The 23,116-nt window shown below is 39.5% G+C and overlaps 3 protein-coding genes across 4 annotated transcripts; 1 reads left to right on the top strand and 2 right to left on the bottom strand.

The window, feature by feature from the left end:
• Positions 1 to 113: 113 nt before the first annotated feature.
• Positions 114 to 4,716, bottom strand: nr0b2b (nuclear receptor subfamily 0, group B, member 2b). The gene is made up of 2 exons (XM_043218369.1): positions 4,043 to 4,716; positions 114 to 3,272 (listed from the first exon to the last, which is right to left on the bottom strand). The coding sequence occupies exons 1-2, from the start codon at positions 4,512 to 4,514 to the stop codon at positions 3,106 to 3,108; spliced, it is 639 nt and encodes a 212-aa protein (XP_043074304.1). The 5' UTR covers positions 4,515 to 4,716; the 3' UTR covers positions 114 to 3,105.
• Positions 4,717 to 7,392: 2,676 nt separating this feature from the next.
• On the top strand, positions 7,393 to 12,126 carry nudc (nudC nuclear distribution protein). 2 transcript variants are annotated; one of them, XM_043218262.1, is made up of 9 exons: positions 7,394 to 7,591; positions 8,035 to 8,112; positions 8,252 to 8,461; positions 8,656 to 8,730; positions 8,824 to 8,937; positions 10,275 to 10,469; positions 10,897 to 10,980; positions 11,066 to 11,184; positions 11,938 to 12,126. In XM_043218262.1, exons 1-9 carry the CDS (start codon positions 7,517 to 7,519, stop codon positions 11,987 to 11,989), a joined length of 1,002 nt encoding a protein of 333 aa, XP_043074197.1. In that variant the 5' UTR covers positions 7,394 to 7,516; the 3' UTR covers positions 11,990 to 12,126. The 2 variants fall into 2 exon arrangements, with proteins under 2 accessions (XP_043074198.1, XP_043074197.1); XM_043218263.1 differs by lacking the exon at positions 10,897 to 10,980 and having other exon boundaries at positions 7,393 to 7,591.
• A 5,474-nt stretch (positions 12,127 to 17,600) lies between these two features.
• Positions 17,601 to 22,323, bottom strand: tbxta (T-box transcription factor Ta). The gene is made up of 8 exons (XM_043217196.1): positions 21,405 to 22,323; positions 20,910 to 21,174; positions 20,674 to 20,808; positions 20,531 to 20,592; positions 20,384 to 20,445; positions 20,122 to 20,295; positions 19,635 to 19,758; positions 17,601 to 19,549 (listed from the first exon to the last, which is right to left on the bottom strand). The coding sequence occupies exons 1-8, from the start codon at positions 21,587 to 21,589 to the stop codon at positions 19,285 to 19,287; spliced, it is 1,272 nt and encodes a 423-aa protein (XP_043073131.1). The 5' UTR covers positions 21,590 to 22,323; the 3' UTR covers positions 17,601 to 19,284.
• Positions 22,324 to 23,116: the final 793 nt, after the last annotated feature.

The raw sequence follows: 23,116 nt of genomic DNA, 5'->3' as shown, positions 1-23,116 counted from the left end.
AGAACTAGATTTCATTTTACTCCGAGGCCTGGTAAAAGCTGCATGCAAACCGAATTGTTTTGCATTTGCGTGTGCCTTCGGTGAAGACGTCATCAGAGTAAATGCGCTCCGTTCGATCGATTGCCCTAACGTTCACGCTACTCTAATGCATCCGAGGTATGCAAATAAATGTCGTGCACACCGCGGCAGGAAACTGAACGCGACTGCTTAAGTGGTGATCCGTAAGAACGCTTGAGTTTGAGCTGCGACACAGAGTGCTTCGTATATCGAAACCATAAACCTCCAGAGAATACCAGGAAATCGGAGCAGAAAGTCATATTTGCTTAAGGAGAAAGGGCAGAGGAATATGTGCCTCAGCAAACACTTGAAACTGATCCTTTGTATGGCGTTTGACACTTTTTGATTCATGGACTTTGCTTCTGCCTTCAGGTGAAATGCAGCGAAGGTGTCTCGTTTTGAAGCACGCTGTGTGATCGGATGGGTTAGTGCTCCTGCAGGCATTTAGTGATGTATAAAAATAATGGTTTTGGAGGGGTTATGTGCAATAATGGTTTACTGCAAGAGTTGTTTTAGTACGTCATCCACCTTGTGTCTGTGATTTACGTGTTGATCTGTGGAGTTATCACAAGATGCATGAACAGACAGCTGGTGTATTAATTGCAAAAGCATTATAATAATTTGCAACATCTTTAGTAGACGGCTGTGTTGATTTTGACTTGATAAAACACCTCCAGCAGAGATCACGGCGCCTCAAACCACTGACTTCAGAAGCTTCACAGTGGACTGTACCTCTTCAGTCTTCCTCCGGAGCTTGATTTACAATCAAATGAATTTTGAGACACTGAGCAGCAGTCCAGTTCTTTTTCTCTTTAGCCCAGGTGAGATGTTTCTCCCGATGTTTCTGTTTCAGAAGTGGTCTGGTAGCCCTTTTCCTGAAGACATCTGAGGGGTTGACTCCAGTTTAGTCTTTCTGAAGCTCTCCCGAGTGTTTGAATCTGCTTTGCTCACGGTCTTCCCTGTTGCCTGTGGGCAGCTTTTCCTACCCAGTTTCCTCTTCCGGTCATCTTTGCTTTTAATGTGCTTTGATACAGCACTCTGTAGAGCCGAACCTTTCAGGAATGACCTTCTATGCGAAGAAGGCTATCAGCGATCGTCTTCTGGACCATTGACAAGTCAGCAGTCTTCACCAGCATCGCTGTTTCAAATAGACAAAAAGATACCCAGACTTTATACTGCAGGGGTGGTCATTTAATGAAAACTGAAATGAGCTGTTAAGCACCAATTATCAAAACTAAAACCAAAAGCACTTTTTTTTCTTTATACATATAGATAAATAAGTGTCACTTTATATTTCACCATTACAACTAGTTTCATATACACTTCATTTTTGATGTTTTTGACATTTATAGTCACAGCTGTCTCTTGATATCAGGCTTTCAATCTTACCAGAGCAGTGTTTATAGCTCTTTCACTACACCGCTTACCGTTGTTGACTCTTAACCTACATACAGCGCTCCATAAACCACAGCGACATGACCTTACACAACCTTAGCAATCAGCGGCTTATGGATCTGTCTCTTTAGACCACGGTAATGGTTATGTGGTTGTAACTGAACCGTGTTCTGTGTGAGCCAATCATTTATAGATCAGTCTGATTCCTGGCTGTCAGTTGCTCAATATCAGTCTGGAGGTGATTTAGCATAATACTCCCATTGGCTTCCAGTGTGTTTACCGTCGCTGCTGTATCAGTTGAACAACAGTCCACCCTTGTTTAATAAAGCCTCCCCGGGAGGAATACAGGGGAACTGCGGGGGAATTTATGTGTTTGTCAAACGCTTCTTCATCCAGGATGTCTCAATGAATCATCGGGTGTATGATTCATCCACTCCTCATGGTTTAGGTAGCATCGAAACTCAAGCTTGTCATACCTGAGGAGAAATACCGAGACATTCGATGCCTTTTTTTTGTTTACACGCGTCTGAGGAAAACTGGGCACATGAACAGTACAAGAAGTGAAAGGAACATTTTATTAGTTGAGTTAAGGTGTGTTTATAAGTATAAGCCCCGACGATTTTATATGTCTGCTCATATAAAACATGAGCTCTGACAACAGCAAACAAACGCAACAGGTTGGGCAAGCTCCTGTCACAGATGGGAAATAACAACACTGCCAGGTGCTACACTACAGAGGACTTTTAAAGGAACAGGGCGCACAAAAAACATTTTGGCTGAAACTGTCCTCACCCTCAGGGCAGATTTTGAGAACTTTAGTAGCATCTCATCGGTGGATGCTCTGCAGTGAATGGGTGCCGTCAGAATGAGAGTGTAAAAACATCACCGTAATCCACACCTCTCCAGTCCATCAGCTGACATCTTGTCAATTAAAAAACGCATTTCTGTGAGAAACAAATCCATTTTTAGACATTTTTAACATTTGACCACTGTTTGGCAGAGAACAACCAATAGGTGGAGACAAACAGTAAAAGATGCACAAAGTACACCCTTTTTGGAAACAAAAACATTTTACAACAAAAAGCTACATATATTTTGTTTTCGCATTATTGCAAAAAATAAGCTCTTGGACCAATAAACATTTTTCATACTTGTGCAGTTTGTTCACCAAGATAATATTCACATATTCACTCATGTTGTTTCAAACCCATCCAGAACACTCTCTGATCCTATAGACAGATCCTAAGCCAGAAGAAACGTAGCGATGGGAATCAGTAAAGTAATTAATGTAATATCAGAGGTTCAACCACAAAGAAAACAGAAAAAATGACTTTATTGAATAATTAGTTTCCTCCGCATCTGAGCCTTGAACGTGTAAAGATCCTTGAGTTCTCTGATTTTACAGAAAATGTCTTCATTTGTGTTTCAAAGATTTAATTCAGGTCTTTATGGTTTTGGAACGACTTGAGGATGAGTAATTAATGACAGAATTTTCATTTTTGGATGAACTATGCCTTTAAGTAAATATCGTCAGCTTTTGAGGCCTTTAAGACTTAATAATAAAAGTTATATTTAAAAAAAACACACTGACTTGATGATGATGGAACTAAACTACTCGTTCGCAGGTTTTAGGACTCGTTCATTGTTTGACAATCATGTCGTGGAGGAGTTTGTGGAGATCCATGTGGCCGGCGATGGGTCTAAAAACAGCTCCGTCGCCAGGCTTCGGGCCTCCATCTGTAGAGCTCTGGCCATGAACAGCATGTCTGTGAGTGTGCGGTGAGGAGCTGTCCGTGCCTCGTCCTTCAGTCCCGGAGCACCTGACACGACACAGAACACACGTCTCAAACACCACACGGCGTGTTTACAACAGGTAGAACACATTATATACAGCAGAGCAACTGGACGTGTAGTTCATCACATTATGAACATGGACACTTTAAACAGCTTTGCTTTATTTTGAATGGTTTGCATTGCTGTGTTTTTTTTTAAATAAACGCCAGTTGGTGTTTTGTTGTTCATACAAAGGAATTCAGACATTCAGTTTGGTCATATCAGGATTGGGGCGCATTGTAGCTTTTAACTTAAATTAGATGCTAGGATGAAATTGTCATATATTGAGCCCATAAAAGCAAAAGTATAAATGTTTACATGACATTTACATGACAAAAAGTAGATCAACTCATTTTATAACTGTTTATTATGATTTATAATATAGGCTATATGAATACGATCAGGAATCAAGGTTGTAGAAACAAACCAAAATCGTAATTTATTAGCCCAACCGCTGTGATAAGATTTATCCATTTAAACGCCGGTTCCTCAAACCGTATTCATCCGCCGCAGCACGACCGAAACAATGTTCTTCCGCAAGATTTATGCAGTGTATTTTTTAACCACTTGAGGGCCACAGTTACATACTAGAGCTAAAAGAAAAGAGAGCTCACAGGCTAAATATCTGAATCTTCACCTGCAATGTTTTAAAATAAACTTATCAACATTATGTCTCCAGACAGATTTGAAGTGCACATTCAATACAATTAAGCACACAGTTTTTTGCCATGTTCATGCATTTATATTTAAAACTCACCGTGACTGAACAGCATTGCACCTTTGAGACATGAATACTCTTGGAGACTCAGATCCAGACTCCAGACTTTGTTCAGGAACGCTCTGAGCCTGTGCACTTGTTCCAGGCTGGGCAGGCGGTCGTCTGCTTTCTGCCGGCCGTACATCAGTATGTTTCTAAGGATGCTGGCCTCGGGGACGACCTTCACCTCGAAAGTGACGTGATCCTGAGCAAGACCCAGGAGGAAGAGCGGCTCCCAGCGCTCCTCAGCGAGGACCAGCCGCTCTCTGAGGGCCAGGCTTTGAAAGGAAGGCAAGCTCTTCATGAAGTCAATGGTCTTTATCAGGACCCCAAAAGCCGCACGGCAGGTGGTCTCCGGGCTCCTCAAACGCACCGAACGCTTACAGTGACAGCTGCGCGCGTCTGGACCTTCACGACTCAGGATGCTGAAGAGAATCCCTCGAGGATGGCGGTCGCTGAAGAACTCTTTCATTTCCCTCCGATGGCGTAAAGCTAATGTGAAGCTGATGTCGTTTGTGACAGTCCTCCAGGGCTTATTTATAACAGCTCATGTAATATGCATGTGACTAATCTTCAACCTTTCTGACCTGGACCAGACCATTCACTTTCATGGAAAAGGTTTCCTCCACGTGGAGACGGTAAGGTTCACGAGCTGAATCATGGTCAGCAGGGGAAAGCAGGGGTTAATGACATTTATCATGCGCTGCTGTCATTAACTCAGTCTGTACCAAGTCACCAAGGACTAATAGAGTCCTATTATCTTGGATTTGGGCTTGAATTTGAGTCAAAAGTTCAGTATGTCACTGCAAAAGAACTGATAATACAATCATAACAGATAAAAGTATTTTGTCTTTCTTTTTCTTGGTGGATTATATCACTGTTTATTATTCGTCATTAGAGGCTATATTCTACTATTTGAAATGTTATATCAAAATTCTCAATAAATATTTCAGTGTGTCTTAAATGAGTCGCTAAATCCTTTTGAGAGTCTGAGATAACAGACCCAGTGATTTGTTATCTTACTCACAGACTGCGCTCTCGGTCACTCACCTCAAATAATTAGCATATTAATCAGCTTTTTTTAGAAGCCAAGCCGAATAAGGAGATATTAAGGTTTTTGAAGGAACTCGGCTGGTAGGTTGTTCCAAACATCTTGGAGAACTAACCACAGATCTTCTGTAGATGTAGGCTTTCTCACATCCTTCTGTCTCTTCGTGTAATCCCAGACACACTTGATGATGTTGAGATCAGGGCTCTGTGGAGGCCATGCCATCACTTCCAGTACTTCTTGTGCTTCTTTACGCTGAAGATAGTTCTTAATGACTTTGGCTGTATGGGGTCGTCGTCCTTCTGCAGAATAAATTCGGGGCCAATCAAAGGCCTCCCTGATGGTATTACAGCCAAAATCAGCCTGTATTTCTCAGCATTGAGAACATCATTAATCCTGACCAAATCTTCAACTCCATTTGCAGAAATACAGCCCCAAACGTTCAAGGAACCTCCACCATGCTTCACTGTTGCCTGGAGACACTCATTATTTTACTGCTCTCCAGCCCTTCGACAAACAAACTGCCTTCTGCTACAGACAAATATTTCACATTTTGACTCGTCTGTTCAGAGCACCTGCTGCCATTTTTCTTCACCCCAGTTCCTATGTTTTCATGCATACTTGAGTTGCTTGGCCTTGTTTGCACGTCAGAGGTATGACTTTTTGGCTGCAACTCTTCCATGAAGACCACTTCTGGCCAGACTTCTCCAGACAGTAGATGGGTGTACCTGGGTCCCACTGGTTTCTGCCGGTTCTGAGCTGATGGCACTGCTGGACATCTTCTGATTTCGAAGGGTAATATGCTTCATGTGTCTGTTATCTGCTGCACTAAGTTTCTGACCACTGCCGACCACTGCGTCTACGATCCTCAACGTTGCTCGTTTCTTTGTGCTTCTTCAAAAGAGCTTGAACAGCACATCTTGAAACCCCAGTCTGCTTTGAAATCTTTGTCTGGGAGAGATCTTTTTGATGCAGTATAACTACCTCGTGTCTTGTTGCCGTTCTCAATCTTGCCATGACATGAATCTGTCTTTCACATCCTCACTTTGGTAGCAGAGCTTGGTTGTTCCTCACCCAGATTTAAGTCTCCTACACAGCTGTTTCTGTTTCAGTTCATGACTGGCTTTCAACCTACTTGTGACATTGATGATCATTAGCACTTGTTTGGTATAATTGGTTGATCATACACCTGACTATAATCCTACAAAACCCCTGAAGTGTACCTGTAAGAACTGATGCTAAAGGCAAAAAGTAGTAACACTGAATATTGATTTGATTTAGATTGTTCTTTTGTTCGCTCACTTTGCAGTTTGTAAATAAAGAATCATTATTTATATTTCTGAAAGCATTCTTTTTTTACAGCATTTTTTCTCACACCTGCCTAAAACTTTAGCACACTACTGTACACACACACTCACACACACACACACACACACACATTGTTTTAGTTAGCTGTTTAGTTATATATGAACTCATACATACATACAAATTAATATTCTTTTTAATATTCACACATTATTATGCAATTCCATGGTTACACAATCTAGAACCATACAGTAAATCATCATCACCATCCTGACCATGTTTTTATTTTAACTTTTAATCCATATACAAATGAAATGTAACTGCCAATCTAATTAGAGACAGTACGTTTATTAGCAAATAATAATAATTTTCTCAGTAACTAAATAGGTTTATTATTTTATTTTACTGCTATAAAGCAACTAGTCATAATTAATCACATCTGAAAAAATGAAATAAAAAAACATAATGTGTTTATGCTGTGTTTGTGTATATTTATGTATATATAAACACAGAGATGCATTTATATATTTTTTCAAATATTTGCATGCGTATGCAATTTATATTAATATATTACAAATATTCTTTAAAATAAACGCACATGTATGTAGAGTTCACACAGATATTATGTAAACAGTTTTATGCGATTAATCATAATTAATCCCTTGACAGCACTGTTTTTGTTTTTTTTATTTAGTTAGTTTATCTTGTGACTATTGTAGCCTATAGGCTATGATGCTGCTTGCCTTTGTTGTCTAGTTATTGTTCTTTTTATTTTATTATTATTATTTTTTTTATTATTATTATTTTGTCTAGAGCATTTCTTAAACCCAATAGAAAGATCCAAAAAAATCCATATATCCTTCTGTCTGTCAGGGGTCTCTAGAAAGTTCTGCTCTAGAAGCTCGTCCTCTCTAAGACCCGCCAGCTCCACGAAGCTGCCAGCTGATTGGTTTATGCGTTTGTCCTTCAAATGCGTGCAATCCGATTGGTTCTGAGGAAAACGTGGGCGGTCCTTGTATCTAGGAAGCAGTGCAGGCACCGCACCGGTTATAGCGTGACTGTTAGCGTCGACCCACCAAATTATAGTTTTTATCGTCTGTTATCTGAAGTAAATAGTGAAAATGGGTGATGATGAGGAGAAATATGACGGGATGTTGTTGGCCATGGCGCAGCAGCATGAAGGAGGAGTGCAGGAGGTAACATGTCAACACACGCTAGCGGCTTGAGCTAACTGATGCGTGATGACTGGCTGTAACGTTAAAACATCTCCACGTTATTAGTGAAGGAGGACTTGACTCTTTTTTTTTAGTGCTGTCTTGGCAGGACAGCACATTAACACATTGACACGGTTATCGTTTGTTGTATTAGGTGCTGTAGTGTTAATGAGGAGTAGCATGGTTCTGTTATAAACCCTGTTACCTACACAGCGTTTTTATATGTTAAAATGTCCCTGTGTGTTATCAGAAACGCTGTTATGTTATGCAGCTCACTCGGTTTTGGCCTGTGTAACGTTAATATCCAGTCTATTTTAACACGCAGTTACAGTGAGAAGTTAGTGGTCTTTTTTTTTTTTTTTTGTTGATATAGCTTCATCACTTTTGGCATCTCATTTCTTCTTCATTATTTTTATTATTAACAGCTGGTGAACACATTCTTCAGCTTTCTAAGAAGGAAAACTGATTTCTTCACAGGAGGGGAGTCTGGAGCCCCAGAAAAGGTTGGGCTTTTCTCTATATTCAGGAATGAATATATGAATATGAATATATATATATATATATATATATATATATATATATATATATATATATATTGAGCACCAATCAGTGATTGATCTGCATTCCCTTTTTGTCCTGTAGCTAGTTAAAGAGGCGTTTGCTCATCACAATCAGCTCGCCCTCAAAGTCCATAAAGAGAAGCAGTCCAGACAAGAGAAGGAGAAGCAGGAGAAGGCTGACAGAGCTGTTAAACTGAAGGAAGAGGAGAAGAAGCAGCAGGACACGGAGGAGCCCAGAATCAAAGAGCTCACAGACGAGGAGGCCGAGAGACTCCAGGCGCAATTAAATCAAGTGAGAGCACATGCAAACCATTAACATTTCCCCGTTTATGTATTACCCTGTAAAACCAAATACGCACAAACCAAACACTATTAGACCTCAGAGCCATCCAAAAATGAATCATGTACTTGCGTGTCTTTCCGTTAAAATCATCTAAGCATCCGATGTGATTCATCCGTAACTCACACTCACAATCTGTTTCTCAGACAAAAGAAGAAAAGAAAAATGCAGAGGTACCTGAGAAAACGGACGGAGATGCATCAGAAAAAGACAAAAAAGGGGTAAGTGGGGTATATTTCATTATTGTTAAATACACCAGTGGAAAGTGAACTGATGGTGTGTTTTTGAGCGTCTGATTATGATATGTGTCTCAGTCGGACTCAGAAGCAGAGGAAGACGAAAAAGACAAAGACAAGATAAAGCCCAACTCTGGAAACGGAGCAGACCTTTCAAGCTACCGCTGGACTCAGACGCTGTCTGAAGTGGACGTGAGTCTTCTTTTTTCTTTATGCTCCAGTTGAACAGAGGGCCATTTCCATGTTGATTGATTGCAACATGACTTATTTTTTTTCTGTTTCGACTCCAGCATCGTTTTTTTTGGTCACATGTATATTGCCCCACTCCAGACATTAAAAGGGCCACGAACCCAGAAACCGAAATTCCCCTGACTTTTTGACATACAAGGACACTGTCCTCTAAAAACATCCTGTACGAGAGTGAACTTTCACTGATCAAAATCATTTGTGTCACATCCTTTATTGCTTTTTACACAATTTTACTAGCCAGGTACGTAGGGAATAAATTATGTGATAATTGCATGGAAGTGTAGATTTTTTCAAAATTGAGATTTATACGTTATTTATTAGGATTGAAGAATATTTGGCCGGGATGCAAAAATTTCTCCAAAAACTGGAATCCGAGGCTGCAAAAATATCTAAATATCAAATTCTAATTTTATTTGTCACATACTCATACATACATGGTACGACATGCAGTGAAATGCTTTTTACAACCGTCCAGCGTCGAAATAGAAAACAAAAAATATATACATGTGTGTGTATATATATAAATATAACATAAAAAAAAATATATATATATGTATATATATATATATAATATATATATATATATATATATATATATATATATATATCTAGAAAATCAAAATTTTAGCAATATATAAACAAAAATAGGTTTTAATAAATGTATGCTAGGAAGTGCAGAATTTCTTCATGGAACATGATCTTTACCTAATATCCTGATGAGTTTTGGCATATATACCCCAGCTGCCTAATACTGGTTTTGTGCTCCAGGGTCACATATACAAAAAAGTGAGCCAAGAATTTCCCCCAACGCTAAAGGAGTCCATGAAGCCAAATAAACCTCTCGCTTGCGTCCTGTCTGCACGTTGTAGTTCATGAACTGAACAGACCTCGAATCAAAAACAGCTGTCATGAACTCGTGCATTAAACATCTTTATGCATTCTGTTGTTCTAAGTTAATAATCATCGCTGCAGTATCAAGAGCAATTACTGACATTTCCGTCATAATATCGCACCTGTAATGAGTTCGTGTTTTATTCTCAATTAATCTCGTCCACAACAAGTTTTTCTTTACATAACGCATACATATATAAACACATTTTTAGCCAATGAACTTTATTATCTAAACTGAGCCTGATATCAGTGCACTCAACACACTTCGCCTCGCTTATAAGTTCAAAACACAAAAATAATTCATTCTAGTCTGCGATCGAAGAAACGTGGCAAGCGTTCCAAGCGTTTATTTAACTCGTCATGAAAACAGTGTGGCGATATTCCCGCAGCTGGTGGTGCCGTTCGACGTGAGCTTCCGCCTGAAGGGGAAGGACGTGGTGGTGGACGTGCAGCGGCGCTCCCTGAAGGTGGGGCTGAAGGGTCATCCGCCCGTGATCCACGCACAGCTCTACAACGAGGTGAAGGTGGAGGAGAGCTCCTGGCTCATAGAGGACGGGAAAGTGGTCACCGTCCATTTTGAGAAGGTATGGATGAGAAACGAAGTACACCGTTTGTGCTTTAATGTTATCACGATACTTGACTTTATGGGGGGGAAAAAAAGCTCGTCTTGTCTCTCGAGGACGAAGTAATACAAATGCACGTTTCTCCAAAGCTGTGAAATAGCAAACAAGTTTTTGAATCGTATACAATTACGTTGCTGTAAACAAAACATCACGTATGTGCGTGTAGTTTAATGTAAAGGAACGAAAACCGATCACAAAGAACATTACAACTTTTTCTTAAGTTAAACTTTCGAACTTTTCCCGCTAAGGCCGCCTGGCTCGCGCTGATATTAGAACGTCTTCGCGTTGAATGTGGGTTGGCGCGCGTTCGAAATTCGACGCTTTTTAACGTGCATAAACGGAGTTGGTTTGAGATTGCGACGTGACCGAGCATGCACGTTTACTCCAGATAAACAAAATGGAGTGGTGGAGCAGGTTAGTGACCACGGACCCCGAAATCAACACCAAGAAAATCTGCCCCGAGAACTCCAAGGTAAGAGCTGACCCCGATACCCGAGCGGCGTTTAGACGAGACCAGGGGATTAATGACTTGTTTTTTTAAACTGAACCGCGCGCAGCTGTCGGATCTGGACGGGGAGACGCGCAGTATGGTGGAGAAGATGATGTATGACCAGAGGCAGAAGTCCATGGGGCTGCCCACCTCTGAAGAGCAGAAGAAGCAGGACATCCTGAAGAAGTAAGGACACAGGAAATGATGTCGTAGAGAGAACGCCTCTTGACTTGATTTCTGAAGGATCGTGTGACTAAATGGCATATAACAATAAATGCACATAGAAAAGTTATTATTATTTACTGCAGCCTGCGATTATCAGAGATTGATGAATATTTTATTGCTTTATTAATTTAGTACATTAACCATAGGTCTAGCTTGTGCACAAATTAAGTTTATCATGAATAAATGTTAATTGTATTCTTCACGTGTCTGATTTATTTAGCCTTCTTTTAGCGTTCTGAACCATTCTGTAGAAAATAGGTTGCTGTAAATGCTAGACATCTAATAAAACTTTGTACGACTGGGGGTTTTTACAGGAAGTGTGGCTTAAAGGTTGAATTATTAGGCTAATTATTAGACCACTGTAAATGCGGTTGATGTTTTACTGACGAATAAATCATTCGCGGAGTTTCATTTCCGTAAATAAAACAACACGCTCATTTATCGTTAAAACACAGTCATAACGATAATAATGATACACATATATTGAATAAAAATACACGATTCGTAGATTTACAAGACTGGGAGGAATAAAAGGGTTTTATCGGTATGGCCGCACAGGTGTGTTTAGTTTACGTATTATAATTTGAAAGATAATAACCGTATCGTTCGGCGTGCGTTTCATTTTGCAGTTTCGGTACGAACCCTGGTTTCTGCCACGAGATGAATGATTCGGTCAGCGTACGATCTTTGACGGATGTTGATCTGTGTTCACAGGTTCATGGCTCAGCATCCGGAGATGGACTTCTCCAAAGCCAAGTTCAGCTGAGAGCTGTCACCCAAAACATATCTGAGGCTCATCTCTCCTCAGACGTTAGATGACTGTTTGTCTAACTTGTTCACCTTTGTCATGCTGGAAGTGTTATTATACATGTTTTTTTTTTTAATAAATAATTTCAAACCCTACCTGTTTGTCACTGTTATGTTGTAAGATTACGTAATTATTTCTGAAAGGTGAATTATAAGGTTGTTTAATTAAAAAAAAATGAATAACGTTAAATCAATGAAGGTTAAGCATTTTAATGCTATTTTGTGAACTTTGACGTTTAAGCCACGTTTAACTGATCAGTGTGGTGTTGCTGTGTAATTCATCTCAAGCAACACAAGAGGGCGCTGTTGAGAGCATGCCGTTTCTGTGTACTTCCTCTCCCGGCCGTCGGGTGGCGCCGTTCAACACTCGTGTTTAAACCCGCCTCACACGCTTTCATTTACAAAATACCCTGCTCACTACATTAGCTACTTCCAATTGTTACTACAGTAAAATCTAAATAGCTGAATGCCGTTTCTGTCGTTTACAGTTTTACTGTAGCAACAATGTTAGAATCGCATGAAACCTTTTTAAACACCTTTTTTAGACTGCAGGTGTACAAAACAATGGTAGGCTAATGTACAAAACCCAGTAGGGAGATATTAAAGCTACTGTAACCACAAAGAAGGCAAGCAATATTATCCAGAGTAACAGTCTTTTGCTTCTGGAAGCGTTCTGAGAGAAAGAGGAAATCACCAGTCTGAGAATTGATTACTTTTACAGAATTATGAAATATTTTTGGCCATCAAATAAAAAATATCTGAATGTATATATATATATATATATATATATATATATATATATATATATATATATATATACATATTAACCATATCATAAAACACATCTCTTCCATCTTTGCTTGACCCTCTAACTCTATGCTATCTATGCTAATTTAAACTCGCCTCTTTAGACCTGCACTCTATTTATTTACTAACCGCTTGTTTTTCTTCAAAAACAACAACTAACACTAGCTTCTCTGTCCTTTTTGTTCTTTTCTAGCTTCTCTGTTTTCATTTATCTATTATACGTTTAACCAAAAGGCCTCTAGCCCTAGCTACTGTTTCATTGAAACCCCTGTACTGTGTAAAGCTAACTTAGCACTTGCATGCCATTGCCGTTCTGTTGCTTTCGATTGCTTCCATTGTCCTCGTTTGTCAGAGGCGTTGGATAAAAGTGTCTCTTAAACACTCCGTCACATCGGCGGGAGTTACGCTCTCCGTTTCAGCCGCTCTTCGTCGGGATGCTCTTCCTTTAGCTCCTGATTGTTGTACGTGAAATGACACGTACGTCTCCTAAAACTTGCTAACTTTGCCTCTTGTAGACCGTTTCACAGCTCACGCGTCAAAACGGTAGACAAACGCTGGATGATGTTTAACACAACCACAGCGTTCATTTGTTTATTTTCTTTTTTGAAGGTGAAGATCAGCTATTTAGTGACTTACAGACATCTGGTCAATTAGAACCTGAACGCTTTTTCATTCCTAATGAATTTTTTCCATAAACTGGTTTGTCAAATGTTTCTGTTTTTATTATATAACTTATCTGTCAAATAAAATTCAAATATCCGTGGACTGTCGCTGTAATTAATACCCTATAATGTTGGAAATATGCCCATGACATTCTTCAAGTAAATGCGTGGAAAAAATGTCATAAATGTCAGATTTTTACTGCCTCTAGTGTTCATTTCTTTTGGAAAGTGCGGTGATATGTACTTGTTGGTACATATTTTGTGTCTCACTAGAAGTTCTCCGAGGTATGTTAATGCCATGGGACCAAGCAGGAAAATATGGTATAATTTTAGTTTAGTGACCGGTCCTTATTGTCGTGCATATTGGCTGTTTATTACTCATTAAGTACATAGTAATGCCTTATTCTGCATAACCATATTTGAGTAATCTGATCTGCTTTGGGATGTTTCATCGGTTATTCTGAGAGACGTGGTAAACCGGTTTATTTGGGACTGCTGCGGTGGGTGTATGCAGCTCGTCCCGGGACAGAGAGCTGGAGTAGCTCAGCTGACAGCTATGTCTCACCCAGGTACCAGAATTTCTTCATTAACGAAGGCACACAGACATCAGAGGGCGAGGTGGGTTTGTGTGGGGGTGAAAGGCAAGAGAGATGATGGGCAAACACTGCTCCACGACGGCCCGCTCCAGACCTGACGACTTGTTTTTGGCAGCGGTGACCTATAACTCATCCACAGGCCCTCGCCGTTATAACCCAAGTGTTTACCCAGCCATGCACTCATCTGCGCTGACTGCAGCGATACCGGGAAATGAAGACGCTGTGCAATCGTTGATGGAAGACGAGGCATCTGGAGCGGTCCCTGTCATGCGCTGCTATTCTGCGCCTCGGGAAATTTCAAATCAAACGAGCCGCCATTTTATTCACAATAGAACATAGAGAACACAACAAATGTCTAAACTGAGAATTGTCCGAACAAAACGAGCTCATTTCCAATTTGATGTCTGCTACAGGTCTTAAAAATAGTTGGGACGGGGACATGTTTATCAGGGTGTTCTTCTTTTCAAAGCAGTCTGAAGACATGGTTATAAGTTTCTGCAGTTTTTGATTTGGTCCCACTTACGCCTGATATAGGTTTCTACTCTGTGTTTGTGGTCATCTTTGATGTATTATTTGTTTAATGATGCCCCAAATGTCCTCTACGGGTGAAAGACCTGGACAGCAGCAGGTCACATTCAGCTCAGGACTCTTCTACTAAGAACTCATGACGTTGTAACAGCTGCTGTATGTGTTTAGTATTGTTCTGCTGAAATACACAAGACCTTTCCTGAAATAGACGTCATCTGGAGGGGAGCATATGTTGCTCTAAAACCTTTATATATCTTTCAGGATTCATATTGCCTTCATAACCGTATGCGCTCATGCACCCCCATACCATCAGAGATGCTGCTTTAGAGCCGAACGCTGATAACACACTGGAAGATCTTCTCCTCTTTAGCTCAGAGGACACGATGTCTGTGATTTTCAACAAGAATCACATTTAGACTCATCTGACCACAGAACAATTTTCCACTTTGAAACAGTTTATTTTAAATGAGTCTCGGCCCACTATTCTGAACCGTGTTCTCATATAGCTTCCTTTTTTCATGAAAGAGCTTTAGTTGTCCTCTGCAGATTGTGTTTACTGACAGACGGTTTCTGGAAGTATTCCTGAGCCCATTTAGTAATGACAGAATGATGTAGATTGATGGAGTGTCGACTGAGGACCCGAGACCATACTGTAGACATTAAACAAAAGTCTTCAAAATGTCTTTCAAAATGTCTTGCCAACTTTTCTGAGACCTGTAGCGGGCATCACATTTGAGATGAGCTCATTTAGTGGATAAAAGTGTACAGTTTCTCCATTTCAAACCACACACAAACTATCAGCATCATCCACTGCGGAATGAAAAAAGGTGGGACTTTCTTTATCCGTCTCAGACTAAAAATCAGCTTTGTGCGTGAGGTGGATCTGCAAACTTAACAACACACACACACACACACACACACACGCGCTCTCTCTCACACAGTTTGTTTCTGTGAAGTGTGTGGACTTTCCATAGACTTCTATTGTCTTTTACATGTGGCGGCCTGCCTGTGTTGATCCCTGTTCATAATAGCTTCGCTGGCTCTTTACCTCTGTCTTCCTGGCAAGTGTGTCTTCTAAATACGCTCTAGAGAGTGTGTTTGGCACGCAGGTGAGGAGAGGACGGCCTGCTGGTCCCTCGCTGTGAGGACTGTGCTCTGAAGTGTGCTGTTTGGTCATATTGAGCTCAAGCGTCCGCAGTCTGCTTGTTAACACTGCTAACATCACACGTGCCTGAGAAGATGCTGTGTGTTCATGATACATTAGCCACCTCCGACTGAGACCGATTATGTGCTCTGCATTCATTTAGGTATTCTTTCTGCGTAATTGTTTGCACCGTTACCCATACCGTAAAATAAAATAGTGTACTTTTCTTTCATTAATATTATATTTTCTGCATGTTTATTCAACATGCATGTTGAAGATTTGAAGTTCACTGCTATTTCACATTCAACGCAATGCAATAGAATTTTATAAGGTCAGAATTAGGAGAAAGATGTATTTATTGAGATATAAGATGCAGAGGCATGGGAAAGTTTGGGAACCCCTTGCGGAATCTGTGAATAATTTTAGCAAAAAAGAGAATATACAAAAAAAAATGTGATTTTTTTTTATGTAGATATTTGACATAAAAGATGTGTAGTCCACAAGACTAAAAGCAGCTCAAATGATCAAAAGTTTGTGAACCCTTGGCTTTTGCTGTGTGTGGTAACCTGGAGTAGATGATCCACGACTGGAAACAAGATGCATTAAAACTTTTGAACAGCATGACAATGGCTTATTTTGTTGTTGTTGTTTTGTTTTTTCATTTGCTAATGTCCTTTGGAAGCAACGGGAGATAATTGCATGTTTCCCGAAAGGCAAATGAAGCTAAATTTACCTTGATCTTCATTAAGGCTGCATTTATTTGTCCATAAGTGCAGCAAAAACAGTAACGATGTGAAAACAATATTACAAATTAAATAGTTTTTCTCCATGTGAATATCTGTAAAGTTTTGTAACGTTATAAATATATGCACTTTCACTTTTGACCGAGTATAATTAAAGATCTCAATCAATCAATCAATCATTTTTATTTATATAGCGGTTTATCTCAATGTTCTTTTCGGCTCTACTTCTTAGTTTTTTCCTGACAGCGCCAGCACCTAGTTTGTTCTCGTCTTAGGTTTTATCTCCATAAAAACCTGCTCATACAGAAGTCTGTGTCTTAGTGGTTTACAAAGAGCTTTTCAGGACTCATGCTGTGAGAGTTCAGATCCTCCACGGGTCAACAGAGATCTGTTTAGAAAGACTGGCTTTCATGGGCTGTGCTCTTTACCTTGGAAACACACACACACACACACACACACACACACACACAGCTGGCTGTCACATTGCTCCTTCATTATTGTTTGCCTGTGGCCGTGTGACCCTCCAGGCTTCATTTACGCTCAGGTGTTGAGTGCTCAATCACAGCCTCAGAGCGCAGATCTCCAGAGCTGTCAGTGTGTGTGTGTGTGTGTGTGTGCTTTCATTATGTAAAAGTATCATTAATATAACAGTTTATTCATAATAATAATAGTAATAATAAATTAGTAAAAGTAGTAGTAGTAATTAATATTATAATTACAATAATTATAATATTAAATAGTAGCAGAATTAATAGTAGTTGGTTGTTATTATTATTAATAATATTATTATTAAATATACAATTGATAAGAACAATACATGATATAATACACTACTACTTATTAGTATTACTAGAAATTCTTTTGAAGCTGCTCATTGTTTCATTGAACTTTTTATTATTATTTTCTGTTATCTTTATTAATATGAACATTTTAATTATTAGAATTAGTAGTAGTAGTATATTAGTATTATTAATAATGATTGTATTAATAGTGATTAAAAATAAAATAATAAGACAATATATTGTATAATATATTATTACTAATAAAATAATAAATAGTTTTTTTAGAATACAAGGAAAGTAAAGACTACTGATAAATGTTTGACAGAAAAAACTTTATTATTAAAATGACATTAAACTCATTAATAGTGTAACAAATTAGATATGTACAAATGATTTCTCTAGAATGGATTGTACAGTAGTAGTAGTAGTAGTATTAATATTGATTTTGTATTAATAATATTAAAATAAAACAATATTGTATAATTATTACTAATAAAATAAGTAGTGGTAGCAGTAGGTGTAATAGAAGCATATTTTTGTTGTTTTAATTTTCACTAGTAATTAAATGGATAATAATATAATAATAATAATAATAATTACCAATATACAAAAAAGTATGACACAAATATGAAAAATATTAAAAATGCAATTGTGTGCAGCATTAATATCATATTGAATGTGTCACTTGCTGTTATTATATGACATATTATTATAATTGTTACTGTTGTCTCACAGATTTCTCACCGAAGTCGAGTCATTTGGGTTTTGTTCTTGATTCTTTCTCTTTTTCCTCTTGATTTTCTCTTGATCTGCAGACCTATCACAGTCTATCTATAACACAACTCAACTTATGCATTACTGAAACGAATATTTTAACAAGATCTGTGTCTATGAAGATGAAATAATAGAACTATAAGAAAACCTGAAGAAATAAAAACGATGTTTGATGCATAGTTCAGAAAGAATAACGGCTCAAACGTGTTTATTTAATACCTGTATTTTAGTACTAATTTAGTACTAAGCCTTTTCAACGGAAATGACCATTTAATAAACTGACAATTATGATATTTTAGTTTAAAGATCTTTACGATGCCAAGATTTTTAAATGGAATAATTTGAACAAGCCACATTTAAATAATATATTTAAGAAAATACAAGGTTTAGTACAATCTCCTGCTTGGCACATAGGAAAAAATTTATTAGTTATTAACATTACATAATATTAATTAATAACATAAACTATCATTTATTTAAGAGATATTTTTTTAAATTCATTAATTGTTGCTGAATCGCTATTGATTTCTTAAAAAAAAAAAAAAAAAACCTGTTTCAAGGTTAAATTAGTAATAAATGTTCAGTTTTAGTAAATACTTAATTGACGTACAATAATTATATCCGTGTTACAAAAAGGACAGGAAAGACTACAGACAAATGGTTTGACAGAAAAAAACAACTTTAATTTATTATTAAAATGACATAAATAAAACTCATAAAGAGTCCAACAAATACAAATAGATAGATATGTACAAATGATTTATGTTTCCAAACTAAACAGCAAAGTCCATCTTTCCCCAGCTCTACAGAAAGCACTGTTACTGTAACATACTGTAAAACTACGAAAATGGGCGTTAATTTCTATTTATTTACACACATATACATTTTAGTGAGTCAACAGCACGATTTGGTCTTATTAATCTTTTAGATAACATTATTAAGAACAATAAACACCATAATTGGCCTCATTCTTATGGCTAACAGTTTTTGCAAATATAGATACTCTACGATTGATTGATCGTCTCTCATCGTTGCTTCGTGCCATGACACCATACAGATACAGAATTCAGAAAATCAACCCGTTTCTTTCGCTCGGTCCTTCTGATTGTCGAAACGACAGAGAGGTGCTTCTGCATTCCCTCTGGGAGCAGGCTTCTGACCAGCGTTCGCAGGATCTTCCCCTCGGATCAAGTCGTGAGAGTCACAGTGTGATGGATCTCAGTAGCTCTGAGCCACGGGAGCCCAGGACGCCGTGAGCCTGGCGATGGAGCTCTCAAACTGAGCGTCTCCGACGCCGACCTCGCTCAGGCCCGGGTCGTACATCGAGGAGGGAGAGGACACGGGCAGGGAGGAGGTCAGCCCCGAGTAGGACACCGAGGAACCGCGCAGGAACTGAGACGTCAGGCCGCCCGTGATGGACCCCGATGCCGAGCCGGAGGGCGTGAGGGTCGTCCCGGCGACGGACCACAGGCTTGGGTACTGGCTGTAAGGCGGAAAACGCACGGTTAGACCACGAGTCCAATGGAAACCCTTAGAGAGATGTTTGTTCAGATGTAGGAAGCACTGACCTGGTGTTGGAGGTGGTGTTCGTGGTGTGGGCCAGGGTGCCCATGCCGCTGGAGTTGGGTATCTGCAGGGCCGACCAGCTGTCGTGAGTAGCAAGACTTCCTGAAGAATTGTCCATGTAGTTATCTGCAAACACACAAGCAATAAATACACGAATAAAAACCTTCCTGGTCTAAGAAACTACATCAAAGGGGTTTTTTCAGTGGTGTGATAAACATTCAAAAGATCTAAAACCGTTTTTCTTGGTATTATAGACATTCTAAAAAATCCAAGCAACCTTTCTTCTAGGTGTGAAGAACTTTCTCATAATCCAAAGAACCTTTTTCATGAACATTCTAAAATTCCAAAGAACCTTTTTTGCCGTTGTGAAGAACATTCTAAAAATCCAAACTACTTTTTTCTCGGTGTGATAAACAGTCTAAAAATCTGAAGAACCTTTTGTGGAATGGAACGTTTCCGTGGATATTGGAGTGTATGATTAGCTCTTACTGCTGGTAGTGCTGCGGTGGGGGTAATGGCTGGGATACGGAGCAGCTCTGTGGTTCCTCAGGCTGGAGTATCTCTCACAGTACGAGCCAGAGGAGTGAACGGGGGCCCCATTGAACTGAGGAGGGCTGCTGCTGGGGCCCATGGGGCCATTACTGGGCAGGAACCAGCCACCAACTGTCGGGGAAAGACACGCGTTAAATATGCTGCTTGAGGCATTGTTTGAGAAGAGTTTTATTTGCTCATGAAGTTCTGGTTTACTCACGTTGCGAGTATCCAGATTGCTGGTTGTCAGTGCTGTGGTCTGGGACTTCCTTGTGGTCGCTTCTGTCGATGTGACAACAAATAAAGTTCAGTTTAAGCAATGTTAACAAAATCCATTTCATATACGTTATGTCAAGTAACTGCATACCTTTCTTTGGCGTCCAGGAAGGCTTTGGCAAACGGGTTGTGCTTGATCTTCAGAGCTGTGATCTGAAAATGAATTAGAGCTAATTAATATGGCGCAAAATGTCTTCATTATAGGACACGTCTCTTCATTTAACGGACGCTCACCTCTTCGTTCTGATAAGCTGTGACCGCAATAAACTGGGTCTCGGGAAAAGACTGGCTGCTGATCATTTTCTGGATCCCGCCGACTTTCACTATATGAATCCTGGGTTCGTATTTGTGCAGAGAGTTCAACATAATCTAAAAAAAAAACAAAAAAGACGAGCGTGATGTTTCATACTGAATATGACTTGATATTATTTGCATTTTTTCCTTCCTTGAGAACTATGGCGTGTCTTTACCTGTCCCCCTCCGTTGAGTTTATTGGAGAGTTTGACTTTGCTGAAGGAGACGGGGGCTTTCATCCAGTGTGCGCCGAAGTTGGGTGAGTCTGGGTGGATGTACACACAGCTCGGGCTCTGCGGTTCAGGTTTCCCCCCCGGCACCCATTCACCGTTCACGTACTTCCACCGATTATTATCGGCGGCCACGAAGTCCAGCAGGACCGAGTACATGGCGTTGGGGTCCAGGCCGGAGACACTGGCTCGGAGCACGGGAAACATTCGCCTACAAGACCAAAACACATTTTAACAGCATTCTCCATGAGAATAATTATTATTATAACTAATTATCGGTGGACGAGATTAGCAAAGCCGCTAAAAAAACGCGATATCTGACTAACGTCTCGCGACGTTTTAACTGACCGTGTTTCTGAAGATTTCACGAAAAAAAAAGCGGGAAAAAAACCGAACAGCTAATTTTATTAAAACGAAGCTTGAAATGGTGTCTCAATTTACCTCCCGGTCTTAGTGACAATCATTTCGTTGGTGAGCTCTTTAAATTTGCCCCACAGCTCCGCGTCTTCCAGGGAGAGTTTAATATCCCGCTCGGACGCGTCGCCCTTCTCGCTGCCCTTCTGAAACTCGCTCTCCACGGCGCTCAGGAGGTGGTCCAGGCGCTGGTCGGGGCTCGAGGAGGACATAGTTCCGATCAAATCAATACAGGTCCCAAATCACTAAATCCCGTCGGGTCGCGATGCTTCGACGGCGCGTCTCGGTCTGGCCTTTGACGCGCCGGGCTCTTTTTAAAGGGCCGATACGCGGAGCTCCCGCTGTCACGGGGCGTGACCCGCCGCGCAGGACCAGGCCCATCGCGCCCTAATAGCGCCCGATAATACGGCCCCGCGACACGGAAAGTATTATTGACATCCATAGAGGCCCGTTACAAAGCGTCGAAGTGTTTGATAGACCACAGCCAATATAAAAAAGCGTGTAAAAAAATATCTACGCTTTATTTTTTAAAGTGACATATTATTTAACGTGTGTTAATACGTGTACTCATTAAAATTGGGTTTAGTTTAGGATTACTTGCATAATGTTATGTAACAAAGACACCTTAAATAAAGCGTTACCGAAAATAATTAAATAAAATAGGGGAAATGACATAAAGAGCAAAGTATAAGCAATAAACTTCAGATGGGCCGTATTTTTAAAAAATGTTTTATTTAGGTACTTTCACAGATGTCGTACTCATTTGTTGTTTTTTTTAATCTTATTTTTCACGGACGCATTTTGATCCTCGTGGCCGGAGAGCGGCCTGATCCAAACTCGTCTCCGAGACAAAAGCAGGAAGAGAGAGACGGCGTCTGCTCCGCGCTGCCTTTGAACTCGGTTGTATATTTGCGAATAATGCTAATCTTTTGTTGTCCCAGATACTCGTGTGAGAAAGCCGGTGTTTGCCGGGACGCCCATTAGGACGCGGCCATCGACTGAAGTGTGGGTGATGGCCCGAAGCTGATATGTGCGAACTTCCTTCATCCAGCATGACTCCAGTCCAGACAGCCGCAGTTATAAACACAGCACACATATGGATTTATTACTCATTACTTATTACTCATAACATTTTTTTTATTTTCTTCCCCTTTTTTTTTGCATTGTACGTAATTATAAAAACAGACCGATTGTTACCTTTATTTTCTTAAAAAAAAAAAAAAAAAAAAAAAAAAAAAATATATATATATATATATATATATATATATATATATATATTTTTTTTTAATATATATATATATATATATATATATATATTCTTCTAAATATTGGAATAAATGTCATATATGGTTTAAATTAGATTACTTCATATTTAATCATTTATATGAGAGCACGTGCTGCCATAGAAAACCTCCATTTGTTTTTATTGAAATATTTTTAATAACTATTAATGGTACGAGTTGTGTTTTTCAAGGTTTATAACATTATATTCATTTATGGGGGAGGTAAAAAATAAAAATAAAATGCAACACCACATGACTTACAATAAAAACGCACCTGGAAGTCTTATAGCCTACGTTTAGCCTAATGTCTTCGTGCTGAGGAAATGTTATCGATGTCGATGTTATTATGATGAATAATACTTTTATTTGCGCGAATCTTTCTCGACCAGATTTTTAAGGGAGAACCGCGCTGGCCGCTTATGATCGGGCGCTTTAAACAGCCCTGCACTTGGAGAT

This window comes from Puntigrus tetrazona, chromosome 19, assembly GCF_018831695.1.
Source record: "Puntigrus tetrazona isolate hp1 chromosome 19, ASM1883169v1, whole genome shotgun sequence".
Taxonomy (NCBI): domain Eukaryota; kingdom Metazoa; phylum Chordata; class Actinopteri; order Cypriniformes; family Cyprinidae; genus Puntigrus; species Puntigrus tetrazona.
The sequence above is the reverse complement of the archived record's forward strand: the minus strand, read 5'-3'. Positions and strand labels throughout refer to the sequence as shown.

Coding starts and splice junctions, on each gene's coding strand:
- tbxta (XM_043217196.1), bottom strand. CDS start 21,589: ATGTCCTCCTCGAGCCCCGACCAGCGCCTGGACCACCTCCTGAGCGCC. Junction 20,446..20,530: donor TTCCTGGACGCCAAAGAAAG/GTATGCAGTTAC, acceptor TCACATCGACAG/AAGCGACCACAAGGAAGTCC. Junction 19,550..19,634: donor AACACCACCTCCAACACCAG/GTCAGTGCTTCC, acceptor TCCGCCTTACAG/CCAGTACCCAAGCCTGTGGT.
- nudc (XM_043218262.1), top strand. CDS start 7,517: ATGGGTGATGATGAGGAGAAATATGACGGGATGTTGTTGGCCATGGCG. Junction 8,731..8,823: donor CAGAAAAAGACAAAAAAGGG/GTAAGTGGGGTA, acceptor TATGTGTCTCAG/TCGGACTCAGAAGCAGAGGA. Junction 10,981..11,065: donor TCTGCCCCGAGAACTCCAAG/GTAAGAGCTGAC, acceptor AACCGCGCGCAG/CTGTCGGATCTGGACGGGGA.
- nr0b2b (XM_043218369.1), bottom strand. CDS start 4,514: ATGAAAGAGTTCTTCAGCGACCGCCATCCTCGAGGGATTCTCTTCAGC. Junction 3,273..4,042: donor TGCAATGCTGTTCAGTCACG/GTGAGTTTTAAA, acceptor GTGTCGTGTCAG/GTGCTCCGGGACTGAAGGAC.